General features: G+C 32.3%; 1 protein-coding gene across 1 annotated transcript in view; it reads left to right on the top strand.

The window, feature by feature from the left end:
* LOC145256413 (uncharacterized) overlaps positions 1-18,662 on the top strand; it is a 101,529-nt gene that overhangs the window by 75,437 nt on the left and 7,430 nt on the right. The window contains exons 5-6 of the mRNA XM_080115281.1: positions 6,861-7,050; positions 9,250-9,341. Of these exons, the coding sequence (XP_079971407.1) occupies positions 6,861-7,050; positions 9,250-9,341 (282 nt within the window). The remainder of the gene's footprint in view (positions 1-6,860; positions 7,051-9,249; positions 9,342-18,662) is intronic.

Here is an 18,662-nt window from a genome sequence, read left to right as displayed (position 1 = left end):
AGATATATCTTGTTAATCTGTATAGAATTTCAAATAGAACTCTTTATTTAATTCATGGGGCTTCCATCAGCCATAACTAGGTAGAAGTCCTAGTTTTGGGTTGCCCCGCATTGAGGATTGAACCCTCAGTCTCCAGGAATGTAACTTTTACAACTGAATTTTACTAAGACTGTGGCTTGAAGTAGATTGAAATAATGAGACAACAAAGGACTTGACAGACAAAAATATAGATGTGGACCTTAGTGTGTAGAGTGTTTGATGGTGTCACGCACACAACACACTAGAGAACAACTGATATTTACAAAACGTGTTTTGCGTTTTGTCTTTATTTTTATTTATACTTGAGAACCTCTTGGCAACTGTAAATGTGAGAGACGACATGGCTAGAAGAGAGGATGAAAAAGAAATCAACAACACACAACATTGGAGTCAGTGATTGCAGTCGAGTGAGGGACTACATGTTATCACATGTGTGTGCATGCATGTGTGTGCGGTGCCAGTTTGACTTTGATATTTTTTTTTTTTATATATCTATTATTAATCAAATATTTTTGAGCTTTAAGCCATCTTAGTTTCAGAAAAGGAGAGAAATGTTGTTCCAAACAAACTGGCAATATCAATCCAGAGAAGATTTAAATTGTTAAAGCTAAGACAAAGATGAAGAATGATTTCTGGTAGGTGTAGTATATATGTCGTTCAATCTGAAGAAGTCTTGAGCAGAGTTCCTTCTTGTGTGAAAACAAAAAGCTGTGTGAGAATTCTTTAAAATATTCAAATAATTTATGGGGTTTCTGATTGGCTACTAGCAAAACACAGCTCCATTTGATTGGTCAGTTCCTTTCACCTCTATCTATTAATAGAACTTTCCAGTTTTTTGTAACCATGCTCTCTTTATTATACCAAAATTATTGCAACAAATATTTATTAAAAACTTTCTAAATAATTTAATTACAAAACTAAATTCACCAATTACCTCAAACCAGTAACAAAAAAGCTGCAAATCTAGACAGGTGTTCTGGAAACATGTACATTACAAGTAGATCTCGCTTTCCAGTTGATCCTGTTCATATTCTACACAAAATTAAAATCATGAACAATTCCAAGGCATTCATAGAACTCATTATAAAATGGTGTTTGAAATATTTATTCTAATCTTTCTCTCAACAAAAAGAAAAATATTAAAAACTTGAAAAAAAAATACACAATGGCTGAATGCTGTGCCGGCATTTTCACTATTGGAAACAAGATTGTGCCATTTCTATCATCACAAACAATGTAGCATTTAAAAAAAATGTTGTTGTTCGAGTAGGTTTCTCCTACACATCTGCTTCATATTTTGTAACACATCTACTTCATATTTTGGTTGCAATGCACAGCTGCTACATATTTTGTTGATGTTACACATATAGATAGCTAAACAAAAGCACAATAAAATTTCACTTAGTTGTGGTCTGTCCTTTTAAAGAACGGCTGTCCTCAAATTTATTTTCATTTTGGAAGTGTTGGTAATAGAAGAACGTCATTAAAGAACTTTTACTTTTTGAAAAAGTATTCTTAGCTAATAAAAAAAAAACGTCTTAATTAGTCATAAAAAATAAAACATGCACAAAGATAGCTTTTTATGTTAACTATTATACCAGTCAATCTTAATCAAACTGATAGTATCCTTATGTTAGAGAAAAACTCTAGACCTTCTGGAGCTCTAATATAATGCAGTTCTCACAATTCAAATGCATTCTTAACTACATTTACTGTGATCAGTTTCAAGAATTTGTTGAAGACATCACTAAGACCATAAATAGTGACATTGCTATGACTTTTTTGTGTACCATGTAAAAGACTTAAGGCAAACTCTATACAGTGGGTGTTTTTTTTTTTTTGTTTTTAGTTTTTGTATTACATTTTCACCCCAAACAAGGCACATTGCCACTTTGGTGTAGGGGGCTACTATCAGGGGCAGCAATTACTGGGGCACTATGTTGGGATTTGAGCAGCAAGATGTCGGTTCACGTTACACTTGAACTTCTTCATGTCAGTAAAGTTGGGGAAGCAGGGACCTGGAATGGAATTCCAGAATCTAGCGGTTCTGGGGAAGAAACTACTGGAGTAGAAAGATCTTTTGCATTTAGGGATCTCTACTGCTTGGGGTGGGATTTAGCTGCCTGTTGGGTTTGTCGAGGGTGTCTACGTCATGGGGGCACAAGTGTCTGCAGTTCGTCAGAGCATTCACCATTAAAATGCTTGTAGAACAGGAAGAGGGATGCAACGTTTGGTCGATGGGACAGAGGCTGAAGCTTAGTTGAAGAATAAATTTCTTTTCACTGATTAAATTCTTCATTCTCGTTGAATAAGAAGTGGTCACAATTCTAGGACAGCATTTTTCATCATATAGATATCATCTAGTGTATCACAAAGATCAGTTGGCGTTCCATTTCATCTTTTGTATATATTAATGACATAGACGCATGCTTTAAAAAACATGTTGCAGTACTGAAATATGGAGATGCCATCAAGTTGTACTTTGAGATACAAAGGATAGAACTTGTTGTCTATTAATATTTTCTGAAATCATATACAATGTAACAACTGACTGCAAACTGGCAATTGAAAATTTCTGAGAACAAGTGCACTATCATGCATTTTGGTAGGAAGAACCAGCATCTACATATTCCGTCAATGTCTTGTGAACTTGGTACTATTACATTCGACAAAGCATATTTCTACAATTGCCAAGAAAATTGAAGATGTATAGTGATCACTTAACTGATGTTTGTTAGCCAATCTCTATTTACAGCAACTGTACAGTTACAGCTGATAATGCAACTGTGCTTAGTCCTTCTAGACTAATGTGAATTCGTTGTTATTCAGAAGATTGACTTTTTTTTACTGAGTCGCTACTTATCAAAGCTAAGAGCCATTTGAGGATAAGAGTTACTGAGATGGATAAATTATCAGTTGAATAAAGAATATTATGAAAGAATTGAAATGATAAACAGAATGAACAAAATTCATGCAGATATTTATTAATATTAGATTTAAAGACTTCCATGCTGTAGTCTGTAGAGAAATCGTTTCATTGTAATATCCAGACTCTTGATCAGATCTCAAAATTGGATTTGGATTCATTGAAGCTCTGACATCTAGCAACTGACCTGGTAAACTTCCATAAAATTATCAACCAACTCTCTAATGTTTTATGTCCATGTGTCTAGCATATGAAGATGCTTACAAAATTAGAAACCAGCACAGCTCCAAGCTATGAATGTTAAAAAAGAAACACACTGCTGATCAAAAATTTAAAACCACTTAAAAATCTTTTAAAAAAAACTTTTTTTTAAGGATAGATTTTAAACTCTTCCGACTTAAGGTTACCAATACTACAATCTAAAAGGTTATGGAAACAAAAAGCTACATTCCAAATTTTTTATTTAAAAATTTGCATTTTTATTAAATTAGGCTTTTTACACATGATCAAAATTATAAGACCAAGGGTATAAATTGTTAGATTTATGGTAATTCTAATGTTTTTAGTTCAGTTAGAGATTAGCAATCACTGTGTAAAGGTGTTACCATGCTTAAAGCAAGAAAACTAACCGAAGTTGAGCGCTCTCGAATTCTAGGATTCTATAAGCAAGGTTTGTCACAGCGAGCGATACCAACTAAGGTAAATCGCAGTAAAACTTATTTGCAACTTTCTAAAGAACACTGAGAATTATGGAAAAACAAAATCCTTTGGTAGACCCCTCCAAAATTTCTCCTGCATTGAGTAGGAGAATCAGATGGGTTATTATGAATGAGAGAGGACTTTCTTATAGGCAAATTAAGGTGGTTACAGATGCTGATTGCAGTCCAATATCCATCAGACGACACTTACAACAAAAAGGCATGGTAAATAAAAAGCGTAAACAAATTCCTTGATTGCTTCCGCGTCACAAAGTGGACCGCTTAAGATTTGGTCATGAATCCCAAACCTGGGACATTGAGAAGTGGAAGAAAGTCCTGTTTTCTGATGAGACAAAATTCAATTTAGATGGTCCTGATGGCTTCCAGTGATATTGACATGACAAAAACATGCCCCTTGAAATTTTTTCAACACGTCATAGTGGTGGAGGGTCCATAATGATATGCCGTGCCTTTTCTTACAGAGAGACGATGGATCTCCAGGTGGTGCAGGGTCATCAGACAACAGCTGGTTATGTTAGCATGCTACAAAAAGTATCTTTGATGATGAAGGGTCATCGTTTATGTGGGGATGAATGGTTATTTCAACAGGATAATGCTGCAATCCACACTGCAAGATGGACCTTGAGCTTTCTACAAGAAAATAAAGTCCATCTCTTGGGACATCCTGCATGCTCACCAGCCTTGAACCCAATCGAAAATGTTTGGGGATGTATTAGAAGAGAGGTTTATCGAAATGGCAAACAATATTCAACAAAAAATGAACTTCGTGAAGCCATCTTCAGAAACTGGAGCAGGATCCCCTGCACCTTAATGGAAACCCTTTTTTCTAGCATGCCCCCTAAAATTTTTGAAGTCATCAAAAGCAGTGGAGGTAAAACTCATTAAGTTTGATTGTTGAATGTTTTCATACACTTTTTATACAATTTAATACAATTTTTTCTCTGGTCTTATAATTTTGATCATGTGTAAAAAGCCTAATTTAATAAAAATGTGAATTTTAAAAATAAAGCTTTGGAATGTAGCTTTTTGTTTCCATAACCTTTTAGATTGTAGTATTGGTAACCTTAAGTCGGAAGAGTTTAAAGTCTATCCTTAAAAAAAAAGTTGTTTTTTTTTAAAGATTTTTAAGGGGTCTTAAATTTTTGATCAGCAGTGTATGGTAAATTTATTACTACAAGCAAAGCCCATGGAAATTCCACGTTGTCACTCTTATATATAGTGGGATCCCTGCATTTTATCAAATTGTCAACAGATATACATCGTTTTATTGTTGTCAGTTTATCCATTGAGCTCGATTGCGCCACCCTGTGGTTACAAAATAAAAATAAGCTCTTTAGGTTAAAAAAAATAACAGGAAATCCAGGTGATAGATCTGATACACTTTGTGCATGAGAAGCTCTCAAAATGAACCAAGTCTTTTGGCATTTTTAAAAGTTTTAGGGCCTTATAAAGCGATAAAGTATATATACACCTGAGCTGTTTGTATATTCTTTATATAGAGTAATATTAGTTTTAAATTTGTACATTTAATGTCTTTAAAATTATGTCAGAAACGATTGTGTAGAGGATAAGGCAATATTAAAAGTAATAACAGTCTATCAACTTTAGTTGTTTGATAGAACAACAAAATATAAAGAGTTCAAAGAGTCTAGATGAAAAAGTGTTTTTTCCATATTTATGTGGAATTATGAGTTTGTGAAACCGTGTATAAACTGTTTCTATATTTAGAAGTTCATAACTGTGTTTTGTTTAGTGGCCAAGACTACATTTAATTTGTTTGCAAGGAGTCTGTGTAGCAATTGATAATTGTGGCATGACTGTTAAAGGTTCATTGAATCTTTTGGGTTCTTGCTTATATAGCCAATCTGAAGAGGTGCTTGGCTCCCTGAGTAAATTTTTAAAACTAAAATCCGGTTTCAGCAAACAATCGAGATTGAATATTTTGATAGAATTTATCAATCGGTATTGAATATGTCAATCAATAAACATTATGTATTCTACATTCTCTGCTGTTGTGGCATAATGATAAACCCATTTTGTGAGCTTAAGCTCCCCAGGTTAAAAGAGCTTATATTTCTGAAGGCATAATTTAAATTATGCTATTATAAAAATTACGACTTCAGAGCATGTCATAAATCAGGTTTTTATCCAAACTGAAGTTGACAGTTGTTTATAAAATCATGGTTGACTAAACTGTCGAAAAGTCAAATCAGTTTCTGACAAGCAGACTTTGTAAATGTAATAAATATTTCTGTTTTTCTCTTCTCTTTCTCATTTTTCACCACAAAGGAAAATTTGTAATACTGTTTTACTGTTTGAATTTAGACACCATTCGAATCCATCAAAAGTTGGAATCCGATCCCTGTCAGTGACAAACGAGTCGGTTGTGTGCCTTAACTCTTTAATTTTAAAAAAATGTTCCTTCAAATTAAAATAAATAAATTTAGATTTTAAAAAAATTGTTGTTAGTTTATTTCATATAGTGTTGAATTTCAGTACCAAACATCCCAAACTCAGATAATTCTCTGGAGAGAATTAATTTTCTGATTAAACCCCTGCTTCTTATGATGTCAAGAACTCTAAAAGAAGACCCGTCCAGCAGATGTAGCAGACATGTGACTTGATGTAAAGGGAATCTACCTATTGTTTTATATTGTTTATTAACAACCGGGAAGCTGGTGTGTCATGCCAGGATATAACATCGCCATAATTCATACAAACCAAGTCACTCTCTCTCCAGCCAGCAATAATAACACACTGTCATTGTTGTTACTACTGCTGGAACAGAGATCTCACAACTATTTATAACTTTTAAATTTTACCTGAACTTAAAAAGAACCATATTTTCTGATAATATAATTAGTTATTGATAATCTTTTATTGATTCCTTTTATTCCTCTGCTTCTATTTGTATTGCCTGACTTTGTTTGAGTCTGAGTTTGTTCTATTTTTGTCTAATAATTGAATGATAATCAGTTTCATTCATAGCATTTCCTTTGTTTTTAATTTTAATCTTTTTTTTTTTTGCATCTTTTACATTTTTTTTTACATGAATTTCCATTTCAGAGAAATATTTGTTAAACCCATCGATTAAATAAAATGCATGAAGAATAAATTTGTCAGTTTTTAATCAAATTTTTGTTGCAACATTTTGTCTATTTTTTTTTTTTTTCCAGAAACGTTTGAATTTATATGCAAATGCTGTTGAACCATATTTGGACTATTTTAGACAATTAGATAATCTAATATCAGTCGATTCCTCAAGTGGGAAAGTTGACCTAATGTGGGCAGGTCTGAGAGATTTCTTAAAGTCAAATGACATGCAGTGTCGCAAATCGATCAATACTGTGATATATTTTGCATTCAGTAAGTATCAAGACGATTTTTTTCATGTTTTTTATTTTATTTTAAATATATGTATTTTACTTCCACTTTTTTTTTTTTTGGCTTCAGTATATGGAACTTTTTCTTTGTTATGTCATTTTTATTGTTCAGGTATTCTTTATCAATAGAAAACTTTTTAAATTATAAAGATATTAAACAATATAGCATCATAGAATTAGATAAAATTGAAGTATAACTAACAGTCGTCAAGAAATCATAAACAACACATAACTTATCCAAAATGCAGTAGAATTTAATTATCTATCATGTACATTTAACATACTGAAAATGTACTTTTTTTAAGATAATAATTGCAAAAAAAAAATGTAATTACTTACCCTACCACTGATCCTAAGTCTGCATGGCAAGCCCCCCCCCATGAAATGCTTAATAAAACCACAGTTAGTCACCAAGTTTAGTGAGGTAAAGGTATTACTTCAGTTGCCATTTTTTCATGTCCATAAGATTTATGATCATAGAAATAAAATTTGAAAATAAAGAAAATCTTGTTTCTAAATGTTAAAAGTATACAAGTCAATGGAGAATAGTAATGCTACTTCATTTGGTATAATTATTTGTTTTATTTTTGTTTTTTTGGGGTTTTTTTTTTTTTTTCAAAAGTTATCTCATTTCATGAACCACAATATAACAGTTACATGTTTAAGTAGTAACAATATCCATAAAATAAATTATAATATAAAATAAATTATAATATGAAATAAATACTCCAATACAAACCAACAAAAGATTTTGCATCAATCTGATAGATAAGAAAGTTTTATAGTTTCGAATATTGTTTAAAAAATGTTTCTGAGCTTAAGCTTTTTAGAATTTTTTAGTACTTTTTCATTATATTTTGTAAAAGATGTTATGTGAGCAAGTTTGAGAGACTTGTTATGGTAAAATGACATGCAATGAAAATTTTACATTAACAAGAAATGCGTTTCTTGTTTATGCAACATTAAATTACACTTTATCAGTTTTTATCCTTTTAAGTTATTTTTGTACAATAAATTTGTCACTGAAATTTCAAATTTTTCAAATTTCAAATTTTCTTTCAAATTTTTCTGTCTGAAAAATTTGTGTAATGGACGATTTCTAATAATTTTCAGTAAAAATTTTTAAAACATCTTTTTGCCTCTATTTTGTTTTATATCTTTATATTTCTTTCTATTAAAGTAAATTACATGATTTTAATTATTTATATATTACTTATAAATGCAAATGAATCCTATTATAGTTTTATAAGTAAATGTTTTGGTTCTTTTCCGTTTTGATTGTGTATGAACAAATAAGAAGTCAACTAATTCTTCTAATTAGTCCCCTGACAAAAGGAAGGTGGACCTGTAAATTCACCCTTGTCCGTTCGTCTGTCCACACTTTTCTCAATAACTACCCCTTGGAATTTTTTTAAACATTAAACATGATATGGTTAAAAAACTAACAGAACGAATTTCCGGAAAAACTCCAGTTGTTCCCCTAGGGGTGTCTTTCAGGTTAAAATGGTTAAAATTAACACTTTTGTGCTTATTAAAAAAAATTGATGCCTTGGATTTTTATAAAACTTTCTAGAAAAGTTGTAACTAACTGATTTTTATAAACTTTGTTTGTCTATACTTTGCGATAACTCTTGGGTGTGCCCCAGGGGCTCTTTTAGGGCTAATAAAAACACTCCATTTTTAGGACTATTTTACCATATTTGTTCACTGTGCACTCATGGGGGATCATCCATACTTCACTTATTTTATAGTTTGTAATATTTGGATTATTCGAACTATCATTCATATCGTGGATGTTATTTTCATTTTGGCTTTCTTCAGGTGAATCTTGTCAAACTAGAGAATCTGTACAGAATTTCTAGTTAAATCCTTTATTTAATCCACAGGGGTAGATTATTCTCATTCCATCAACCACGACTGAGTGGAATTCTTAATTATATTCTTAGTATCACCTGTACTGATAATTGAACCTTCAAAAGACTTTTACTTCAAAAAGATTATCACTTAATGCTTTTATCTATTGCACAATTTGAAGATTACATCGGTTGAAAAAAGTTGTGCAAATAACATCGAAGATGAGAAAAGTAGTCCAAGTAATATTAATATTGGAAATTATCAATCCTCATCTAAAAACTTAAGACTCTTAGGATGATTAGTACATTGCTTCATTTTTACTTTGCAGCCCCGGAAGAATGCCACTTCATTCGTGACATGTATGTTGTGAATTATCTCCGATTGTCAGAGTACGTGGATCCATCAGAACATATATCACCGGCAAGTGTACTTTTTTATCAACTTTAAAGTGTTTATCATTTAATTCTATGATTAAAATAATGTATATTTTGTTTTAATTGTAATTGGAAAAAAAATCCTGTGGAAATACTACTGTTGGTTACTTAATGTCTCCATTTTTTTTTTTTTTTTTTTTTTTTTTTTACCATAAAAATCGTGAGAAAAAAGGATGGATGTAAATCTCTTTTAGCCATAATGAGATTACAATGACAATCCAAACATCAGAAGAAATTTCTGTTCATCCAAACATCATATAAAACACTGATAAATTTCTAACACCAACACTTTCTCTCAGCTGTTCAAAATTCAATCCACCATTTCATTTCAATCCATCTTTTTTGAAAGTCACTTGGTTTCTACCCCTGCATCTATTCACACATGCAAATTAGTTTTTTTTATCTGCAATTATGAACACAAGTCATTTTGAAATCTATGATGACAAAATTTTATTCATGATGATTTATTTGATTTTGAAGCAATGTTGAAATTAATAAAATCTTAATTTTTGACCCTTGAATTGCCTTTGGAATTCCCTCTCTGCTTCGCCCTCCCACTCTCCCCGTGGATGTACTAACTTTTAATGTAATGGGAACAAATATGTTGATACACAACTCCACACTTAGAATGTCTCCTATAAATCTAGCCCCTAATCACAGTATTTTCTTGCATATTCAGTGGTTGAACAAAAGTTAATAAAAAAACAAAAACAATTAATATCAATTAAAACACCTCACTTCTGTTCATCTTTGGTATTAGCGTATGTAACTATGCTTTAGCATTAGCATTAGCATTAGCATTAGCATTTACCATTTCTTGCACATTTGCACTTCCTCTTATAATGATTAATGTGCTTTCCAACAACATACTCGTCCAATGACAATGTAGACATATCATTCTATTCCAATTGCCAAGAACTTTGCAGCTAATTCTACCCTATGCGACAATGACCATCAACTCCCTGTATTTCCTCCTATAACAGACAACATGCTATGCAACATACAAATATCTGTGCATGAGGTCGCCAAGCTAATCAAGAACCTTGATTCCAGTAAAGCAACTGGCCCTGATGGCATTCCAGTTATAGTGCTGAAAAAGCTCCAACCAGAACTTGCTCCCATACTTACGAAACTGTTTAAGCGCTGCCTTAAGGAGAAGTGCTTTCCAACACCCTGGAAAACATCATCAGTATGCCCTGTATTTAAGAATTCAGGTGATAAGTCATCTCCCTCTCATACCAATAAGTCTCCTGTGTGTCATGAGTAAGTTGTTGGAATCCATATTAAATAGAGAAATAGTCAACCACCTCAGCAGAAACAACCTTCTTAGTGACACACAATATGGTTTCCGCTCTGCAAGATCTACCACAGATGTGCTGACGGTTATATCTCACAGGATTAGTGAATCTCTTGACAAAGGCTTCCTTTCTAGGGCAATTGCTCTTGACATATCAAAAGCCTTCGACAAGGTATGGCATAAGGGTCTACTTCACAAGATTTCCTGCTACCGTATAACTGGAAATGTTTTCTCAATTATTAAATCATTTCTCTCCAATAGGCTCATAAGAGTAGTGGTTGATGGACAAAAATCAGAGGCCTGCAGTATTAATGCTGGAGTCCCTCAGGGGTCAATCCTGGGCCCAATTCTCTTCCTGATCTACATCAATGACCTCCCTAAACACATACTTAAATCATTCGTTGACATCTATGCTGATGACATGACCATCTATGGCAACACATCAAAGGCTGTAAATGACAAAGTTCTCTGATTCTCTCTCCTCTGATCTTGAGCGCGTGGTTCAGTGGGGGAAGACGTGGCTGGCTACCTTTAATGCATCTAAAACCAAACTCCTATCCTTACATCATCAACACTCTGATCCCCATCTGGCAGCAATTGGGATGGATGGCTCTCGTCTGGGAGAGGCCCCGTGTTTTGACAAGCTTCTGGGTTTGACCTATACTCCTGATCTGAAATGGAACACGTACATCAAGTCTGTTGCCAAGGTCGCTGGAAAGATGGTGGGATCCTTCTACCGCTCCAGAAGATATCTCACTACTGATGCAATTCTCTATCTATATAAAAGCCAAGTACATCCAAGGATGGAATACTGCTGCCATATCTGGGCAGGAGCTGCTAAAAACAGCCTATCCTGCCTTGACAGAGTACAAAATAGACTTCGTGGCTTGGTGGGGGATGCCCTTTTCTCTACCCTGCAACCTCTCTCCCACAGAAGAGACGTTGCGAACCTATCCTTGTTTTATCGTTACTTCCATGGCAGGTGCTCGTCTGAACTCCAATCTCTGGTCCCTCCTCACCAATCTTTCACGAAAAACACCCGTCTAGCCGAATCCACTGTGAAAAATTTCCCCCACTCTTTATCTGTGCCTAAATCAAAACGTGGATTTCATGAACAAAGCTTCTTTCTTAGAACTGCACGCCTGTGGAACTCTGTTCCATCTGCCTGCTTCCCATCTGACTACAACTTGGATGTGTTCAAGTCCAACGTTAACAAATTCCTAATGAACCGCCCCCTTAAGTAAACACTTCATCAAATCTCCCCACTAACATAATGTACTTGCAATAACCCTTATCCCTGAGTGGCTTCCGGGCCTTGATAAGTGGTGACCACTGTGTAAAAAAAAAAAACCCCCGTCTGGCTGAAACTACTGTCAATAATTTTCCCCACTCTTTATCTGGACCTAAATCCAAACGTAGATTCCATGAGCAAAGCTTCTTTCTTAGAACTGCATGCCAGTGGAACTCTCTGCCGCTTGCCTGTTTCCCACCTGACTACAACTTGGACGTCTTCAAGTCCAACATAAACAAACTCCTGACAAACCGCCCCCTTAAGTAAGACACTCTATCAAAACCCCCAATATTAATGATTACTACAATACTATCTCATTGATTACTGTACACGCAATAACCCTTATCCCTGAGTGGCCTTCGGGCCTTGATAAGTGGTGACCCCCATGTAAAAAAAAAAAAAAAATTCTCCTCTTTATATAAACAAAAATTTAAACAAAATGGAACTAGATATGATATCATAGCAGCATAGGTTATGTCACACCATCAGCATCTAACTTTTTAAAATTGGGTGAAATCTGTTTCAGCTAAAATGAATGTTATTTTTATGGATTTTTTCAAATTAACATTGAAGATGACTAAGATAGGATAGAAATTTAAAAAAAACGATAAAATTATCAAAATTAATATAAGGATAAAATTATTATTTTATTATTTACATTTTATTATCTTAAAAAAGTATTAATTTTATTTATTTTTGTTTTCCAAATTGTCTATTTGGTTTTACTTTAATTGGGAGTAAATAAAATAGTATATTTTCATTAGTGACGTCATTTTCATCATAACATTTCACGTGTGTTTTGAGAGGACTATAATTTTTTTTTTTAACCAATCCTCATCTCAAATATTCAGAAACGTCATGATTTTTGTTTACATATTTCGACATGTAAACAAAAATCATCATGACGTTTCTTAATTTTTGAGATGAGGATTGGTTATTCATATTATTTGGATTCATCGGATTACTGTTCTCATCTTGAGTGTGATTTTCACAATGTTTTGGTCGATGTAACCTCCGACCTTCTTCAAATTCCCGAGTTCAACAGAAACACACCAGAGTTCGACAAGATACACCTGAAAAAGGTCGGAGGTTACATTGACCAAAACGTTGTGAAAATCACACTCAAGATAAGAACAGTAGTCCGATGAATCCAAATAATACAAAAATTATCATCACTAACTGCTGATGACAACATTTCCAATAAGCAACTCATGAAAGCAGAAGACAATTGGGTTTCTGGGGTGAGAAAATCTGCAGTCAGTGAACCTCTATATAAATAAAACAGATGTACATGTGTGTGTCTGTGTGTAAATATTTAACCGATAAACTCTTAAACTACTTGTCACATAATACTGAAATTAACAAGAAATAATAACCATACACCAAGGATGGTTTATAACGAGTAAAATCTTTGTTTGGATGGATGAATAACGCGTACAGAAATATGTCAACAAGTGGAAATGCAAAATATTCATTTCAGCTTTTCAACATATTTCAATTACTTCTGCACATGTGCAAATTCATTCAGTGGTTGTAAATTTTTTTTATTTATTTGTCGATAGCTTAAACAGTAGTGAATGCATCTGGAGTGCTAAATGTTTTGATTTTAATTCTAGCTGACAGCACCCAAGTAATTTTTTTTTTTACTTTGAAATCAATATTATATATTAGGTACAATATAATATTCAATGGAGAATTGATTCTGTAATAATAAATACAAAATCTGCATGAATTAAAATATATTTAAGCATATTTTATGACCGGCCAAGGCCAAGTAATTCCCACTAGTATTAAATAAAATGCTTGTTTTCTTCTTTTCTTTGTTGTTTTTTTTAAACAAAGCTGGTTCCAAATAGTTAATGGCATTTCCTTTGTGAATGTTGAGAATCATTTAATGCAAAAATTCCTGGATTTGATTTAAAAAATGAAAATATATGAAATTTTGTTGACAGTGATTTTTGCAGATTATTTTCAGTTTGTATTTCATGTCTTTTATTCTTTAACTGATATCTTAAGATGAACCACATAACAAAACAGTGGTTGCTAAAGGGCTTTTCTTATGAGAGGGCATTTTCCTTATAAAAAGTGTTATAACATTCCATTTTCCTTGTAAAAATTAATAAAACGAATAGAACATTAAAATATTCTATTTAGAACGTTTGCAGAATAATCAAGAAAATTCCATGCAGAAAAAAAAAATATATATATATATATATATATATATATATATATATATATATATATATATATATAAGGATGCTGCACTAGCAGCCGTGTTAATTAGTAAGTTGCTGACTTGTTAAGAAATGCAGCAATGTTTCTAGAATGTTTTCAAAAAGTTTTTAAAAGCCAACCACTGCATCATTTGAAGAAACTGGAATTTTGATAAATACAAAGATTTTGTATATTTTCTCACTGACCAAAGAATTATTTTTTAATATTATTATTAGATTTGATTTGAAGTTAGTAGTTCTTTAGGTGTATCAGAATTTTGAGGGAATTTTTGACACACCTCACACAAAACTGCGAATAAAATAAATAAAAAAAAACTCTCTTCTCTTCTCTTTTAAAGTGGGTTGTTTATTTTCTTTATGGAAAAATAAACTATTAAAGTTGTTTAAAAAATAACAGAAATATTATTTTTTATTTTTTAAAAAACAGTGTTTACAAAGTGCTGGCGCGCCTTCATGCAGCCATTTTTTTTATGTAATGAAATCAATTGAATTGACCCAACTCTCTTCCTGATCTACATCAATGATCTTCCAAATTACATCCTAGGATCATTCGTAGACACTTATGCTGATGACACTAACGTCTATGACAACACTTCAAAGGCCATAAATGACCAAGTTCTCTCTGATTCTCTCTCCTCTGATTTTGAGCACATGGTGCAATGGGGAAAGAGGTAGCTGGTTAATTTTATGCATCTCAAACCAAGCTCCTATCTTTACATCAACGCTCTAGTCCTTGTCTGGCATCAATTGAAATGAATGGCTCTCGTCTTGAGGAGGCTTCATGTTTTGACACACTTTTGGGTCTGACCTTTATTCCTAATCTAAAATGGAACACATACATCAAATCTGCTGCCAAGGTTGCTGGAAAAATGGTGGGATTATTCTATCACTCCAGTAGATACCTCACTGCCAATGCAATTCTCTATCTGTATAAGAGCCAAGTACGTCCTAGGATGACGTACCGTTGCCACATTTCGGTAAGAGTTGCTAGAAGCAGCTTATTCTATGTAGCCTATTAGATGCCCTTTTCTCTTCCCTGCAACCTCTTTCCCACAGAAGAGATGTTGCGAGCCTGTCTCTGCTTTACCATTATTTTCATGGCAAGTGCTCATGTGAGCTCCAGTCTATGGTCCCCCTTGACAAACTTTCACAAAAAACACTTGTCTAGCTGAAACCACTATCAGTAACTCCCCCCACTCTTTATCTGTGCCTAAACCTAAACGTAGATTCAATGAACAAAGCTTCTTTCTTAGAACAGCACGCCTGTGGAACTCTCTTCCATTTCCCTGCTTTCTAACTGACTACAATATGGTCGCCTTCAAGTCCATGTGAACAAGTTCTTGATGAGCTGCCCCTTTAAGTCATCCAATTTACCAAATTTCCACTACTAACGATTACTACGATATTGTCCTATTGACTACAGTACACTCATTAACCCTTATCCTCGAGTGGTCTCCAGGCCTTGTATATATGGTGATTTCTTTGTAATAAAAAAAAAACTTGTAAAGATCATTTGTATGCTTTGTTATGTTAAAATAAATATTTCTTTATTTTAACTGAGTTTTTTTTTTTTTTCCCCCTTAATTTTTTACTCGCTGATATTCCTGGACAGACATAAAAATTCCATAGAAAATTTTATTGTAGCCGTCAAGTTTTTTTTTTTTTTTTTCCCCCTTAATTTTTTACTCGTTGATATTCCTGGACAGACATAAAAATTTCATAGAAAATTTTATTGTAGCCGTCAAGTTTTTTTTTTTTTTTTTCCCCCTTAATTTTTTACTCGTTGATATTCCTGGACAGACATAAAAATTTCATAGAAAATTTTATTGTAGCCGTCAAGTTTTTTTTTTTTTTTTTTTTCCCTTAATTTTTTACTCGTTGATATTCCTGGACAGACATAAAAATTTCATAGAAAATTTTATTGTAGCCGTCAGGTTTTTTTTTTTTTTTTTTTTCCCTTAATTTTTTACTCGTTGATATTCCTGGACAGACATAAAAATTTCATAGAAAATTTTATTGTAGCCGTCAAGTTTTTTTTTTTTTTTTTTTTCCCTTAATTTTTTACTCGTTGATATTCCTGGACAGACATAAAAATTTCATAGAAAATTTTATTGTAGCCGTCAAGTTTTTTTTTTTTTTTTTCCCCCTTAATTTTTTACTCGTTGATATTCCTGGACAGACATAAAAATTTCATAGAAAATTTTATTGTAGCCGTCAAGTTTTTTTTTTTTTTTTTTTTCCCTTAATTTTTTACTCGTTGATATTCCTGGACAGACATAAAAATTTCATAGAAAATTTTATTGTAGCCGTCAGGTTTTTTTTTTTTTTTTTTTTCCCTTAATTTTTTACTCGTTGATATTCCTGGACAGACATAAAAATTTCATAGAAAATTTTATTGTAGCCGTCAAGTTTTTTTTTTTTTTTTTCCCCTTAATTTTTTACTCGTTGATATTCCTGGACAGACATAAAAATTTCATAGAAAATTTTATTGTAGCCGTCAAGTTTTTTTTTTTTTTTTTTCCCCTTAATTTTTTACTCGTTGATATTCCTGGACAGACATAAAAATTTCATAGAAAATTTTATTGTAGCCGTCAAGTTGTTTTTTTTTTTTTTTCCCCCTTAATTTTTTACTCGTTGATATTCCTGGACAGACATAAAAATTTCATAGAAAATTTTATTGTAGCCGTCAAGTTTTTTTTTTTTTTTTTTTCCCCTTAATTTTTTACTCGTTGATATTCCTGGACAGACATAAAAATTTCATAGAAAATTTTATTGTAGCCGTCAAGTTTTGAGAAACCTGTGCCATCTACTTATATACTGTAAGGATTATCTTATCAGACTGATTATGAGCAATAACCATATGGAAACATTTCTATTATATATTAAAACAAGCAAAAACTATCCGCCTTCTTGTGGCTATTATCTTGCTCTGTTCTTTTTAAATGTATAACGGGAATTATTTTTAATATGAATTTATTTTATTTTTAAAAACTAACATTTTTTTTATTTAAATTACCTTCATTGAAAATTAATGACCATATTTAAAATAGGTTTTGGTAATTTATCTTTTATTTTGTTTTTTTACTTAAATCCCTTAGTTTTTTTTTTTTATATTAACAGTAATTATTTCCTATAGAAAAATAGGACAATAAAATTACAAATGAATAACACCAAACTTGAATTTATTAGAAGCTGTTTAAAATAGTTATGCAAATTAGACATATGCACTGTGTTTCGGTCTTTGTTCACTATTATATACACAGTATTTCAAAAGTCTATTTTACATTATTGATTTAAATAAGGTGCTATTATGCTGGTAATAATGATAATTAACTTCATGAATTCACAAGATAGCTGATGCTATATAGCCTGCAGCATTTCCAATACAACCTTGCATTTTACCATCAACTTGTTTGTTATAATACACCACAGGATCGCCTTAAGAGAAATGTTATTGATTTGAGGTCCTAGAAAGTTGTATACCTGTTCACCTATGATACAATATTGTAAAAATACCTATATCTGCAAATAATCCTGGAGCAAGCCAACAATAATGTTTGCTCAGATGAATAAGGCTGGCCTTCTAGTAACAACTAGAATTGTATTTCCTTTCACCGATTCGTATGAAAATAAGTGTGTTGGCCATTTATAGAGAGTATATGGAAGAGGCAAACTATTTTAATCTCTCTCTCTCTCTCTCTCTCTCTCTCTCTCTCTCTCTCTCTCTCTCTCTCTCTCTCTCTCCCTTACCTTTTCTCTCTTTCTTATCTTTTTTCTTTCTTCTTACCCTCTCTCTCTCTCTTTCTTTCTCTCTCTCTCTTCCATAGTAGCAATAGATTTAGTAGTAATCTTTACTCACTGTCTGTCTTTATAATTGATGGGAAGAGTGGAATGTTGTCACAGATAAAATCAAAAATTAATAAAAGTGTGTTAAAGACTAGTTTTCTTAGAAAATAACTATTTTAGCACGTATTTTGTCTACATGCCATGGGGAAAGAGGTGGCTGGTTAATTTCTACATGCCAAAAAACATTATGTACACCAATTCGAATTAAGTCTTTCATATAATAATAGATTTAAGAATTTAAGTAAATCTTACTTAAATTAACATTGGATTTTCGTTTTTCTATAAATTACAATAATTAAAAATAATTTTTTAGACAATTAAGCAACAATTATGCCATTTTCAAATTTCATGCTTCAATTTTTTTCTCTTGTTAATGTTTTAAAATAATATTGTATTAACTCCGCAAAAACATAAATGGTAAATAATTTGCTAGTTCATTGTTGAAACCAGGAGTTTCTTGGGTTACTCTAGTTTTGTTGGGCAATGCCGGGACACGGGTTTGCTAGTATCAGATGATTTATACTCCATTAAAATATTTTTGGTAGAAAATAACTCCTCCACTACTAATTAGTAATGTAAAAATATTGTCTGTTTATTTTTGTGTTTGCATTTTCTATTCTTTGAAATCCTTTAAGGATT

This window comes from Euprymna scolopes, chromosome 32 (genome assembly GCF_053919585.1).
Source record: "Euprymna scolopes isolate OS-2025 chromosome 32, ASM5391958v1, whole genome shotgun sequence".
Classification (NCBI taxonomy): Eukaryota; Metazoa; Mollusca; class Cephalopoda; order Sepiida; family Sepiolidae; genus Euprymna; species Euprymna scolopes.
Note: the sequence above shows the minus strand (reverse complement) of the source record. Positions and strands in the feature narration are given on the sequence as shown.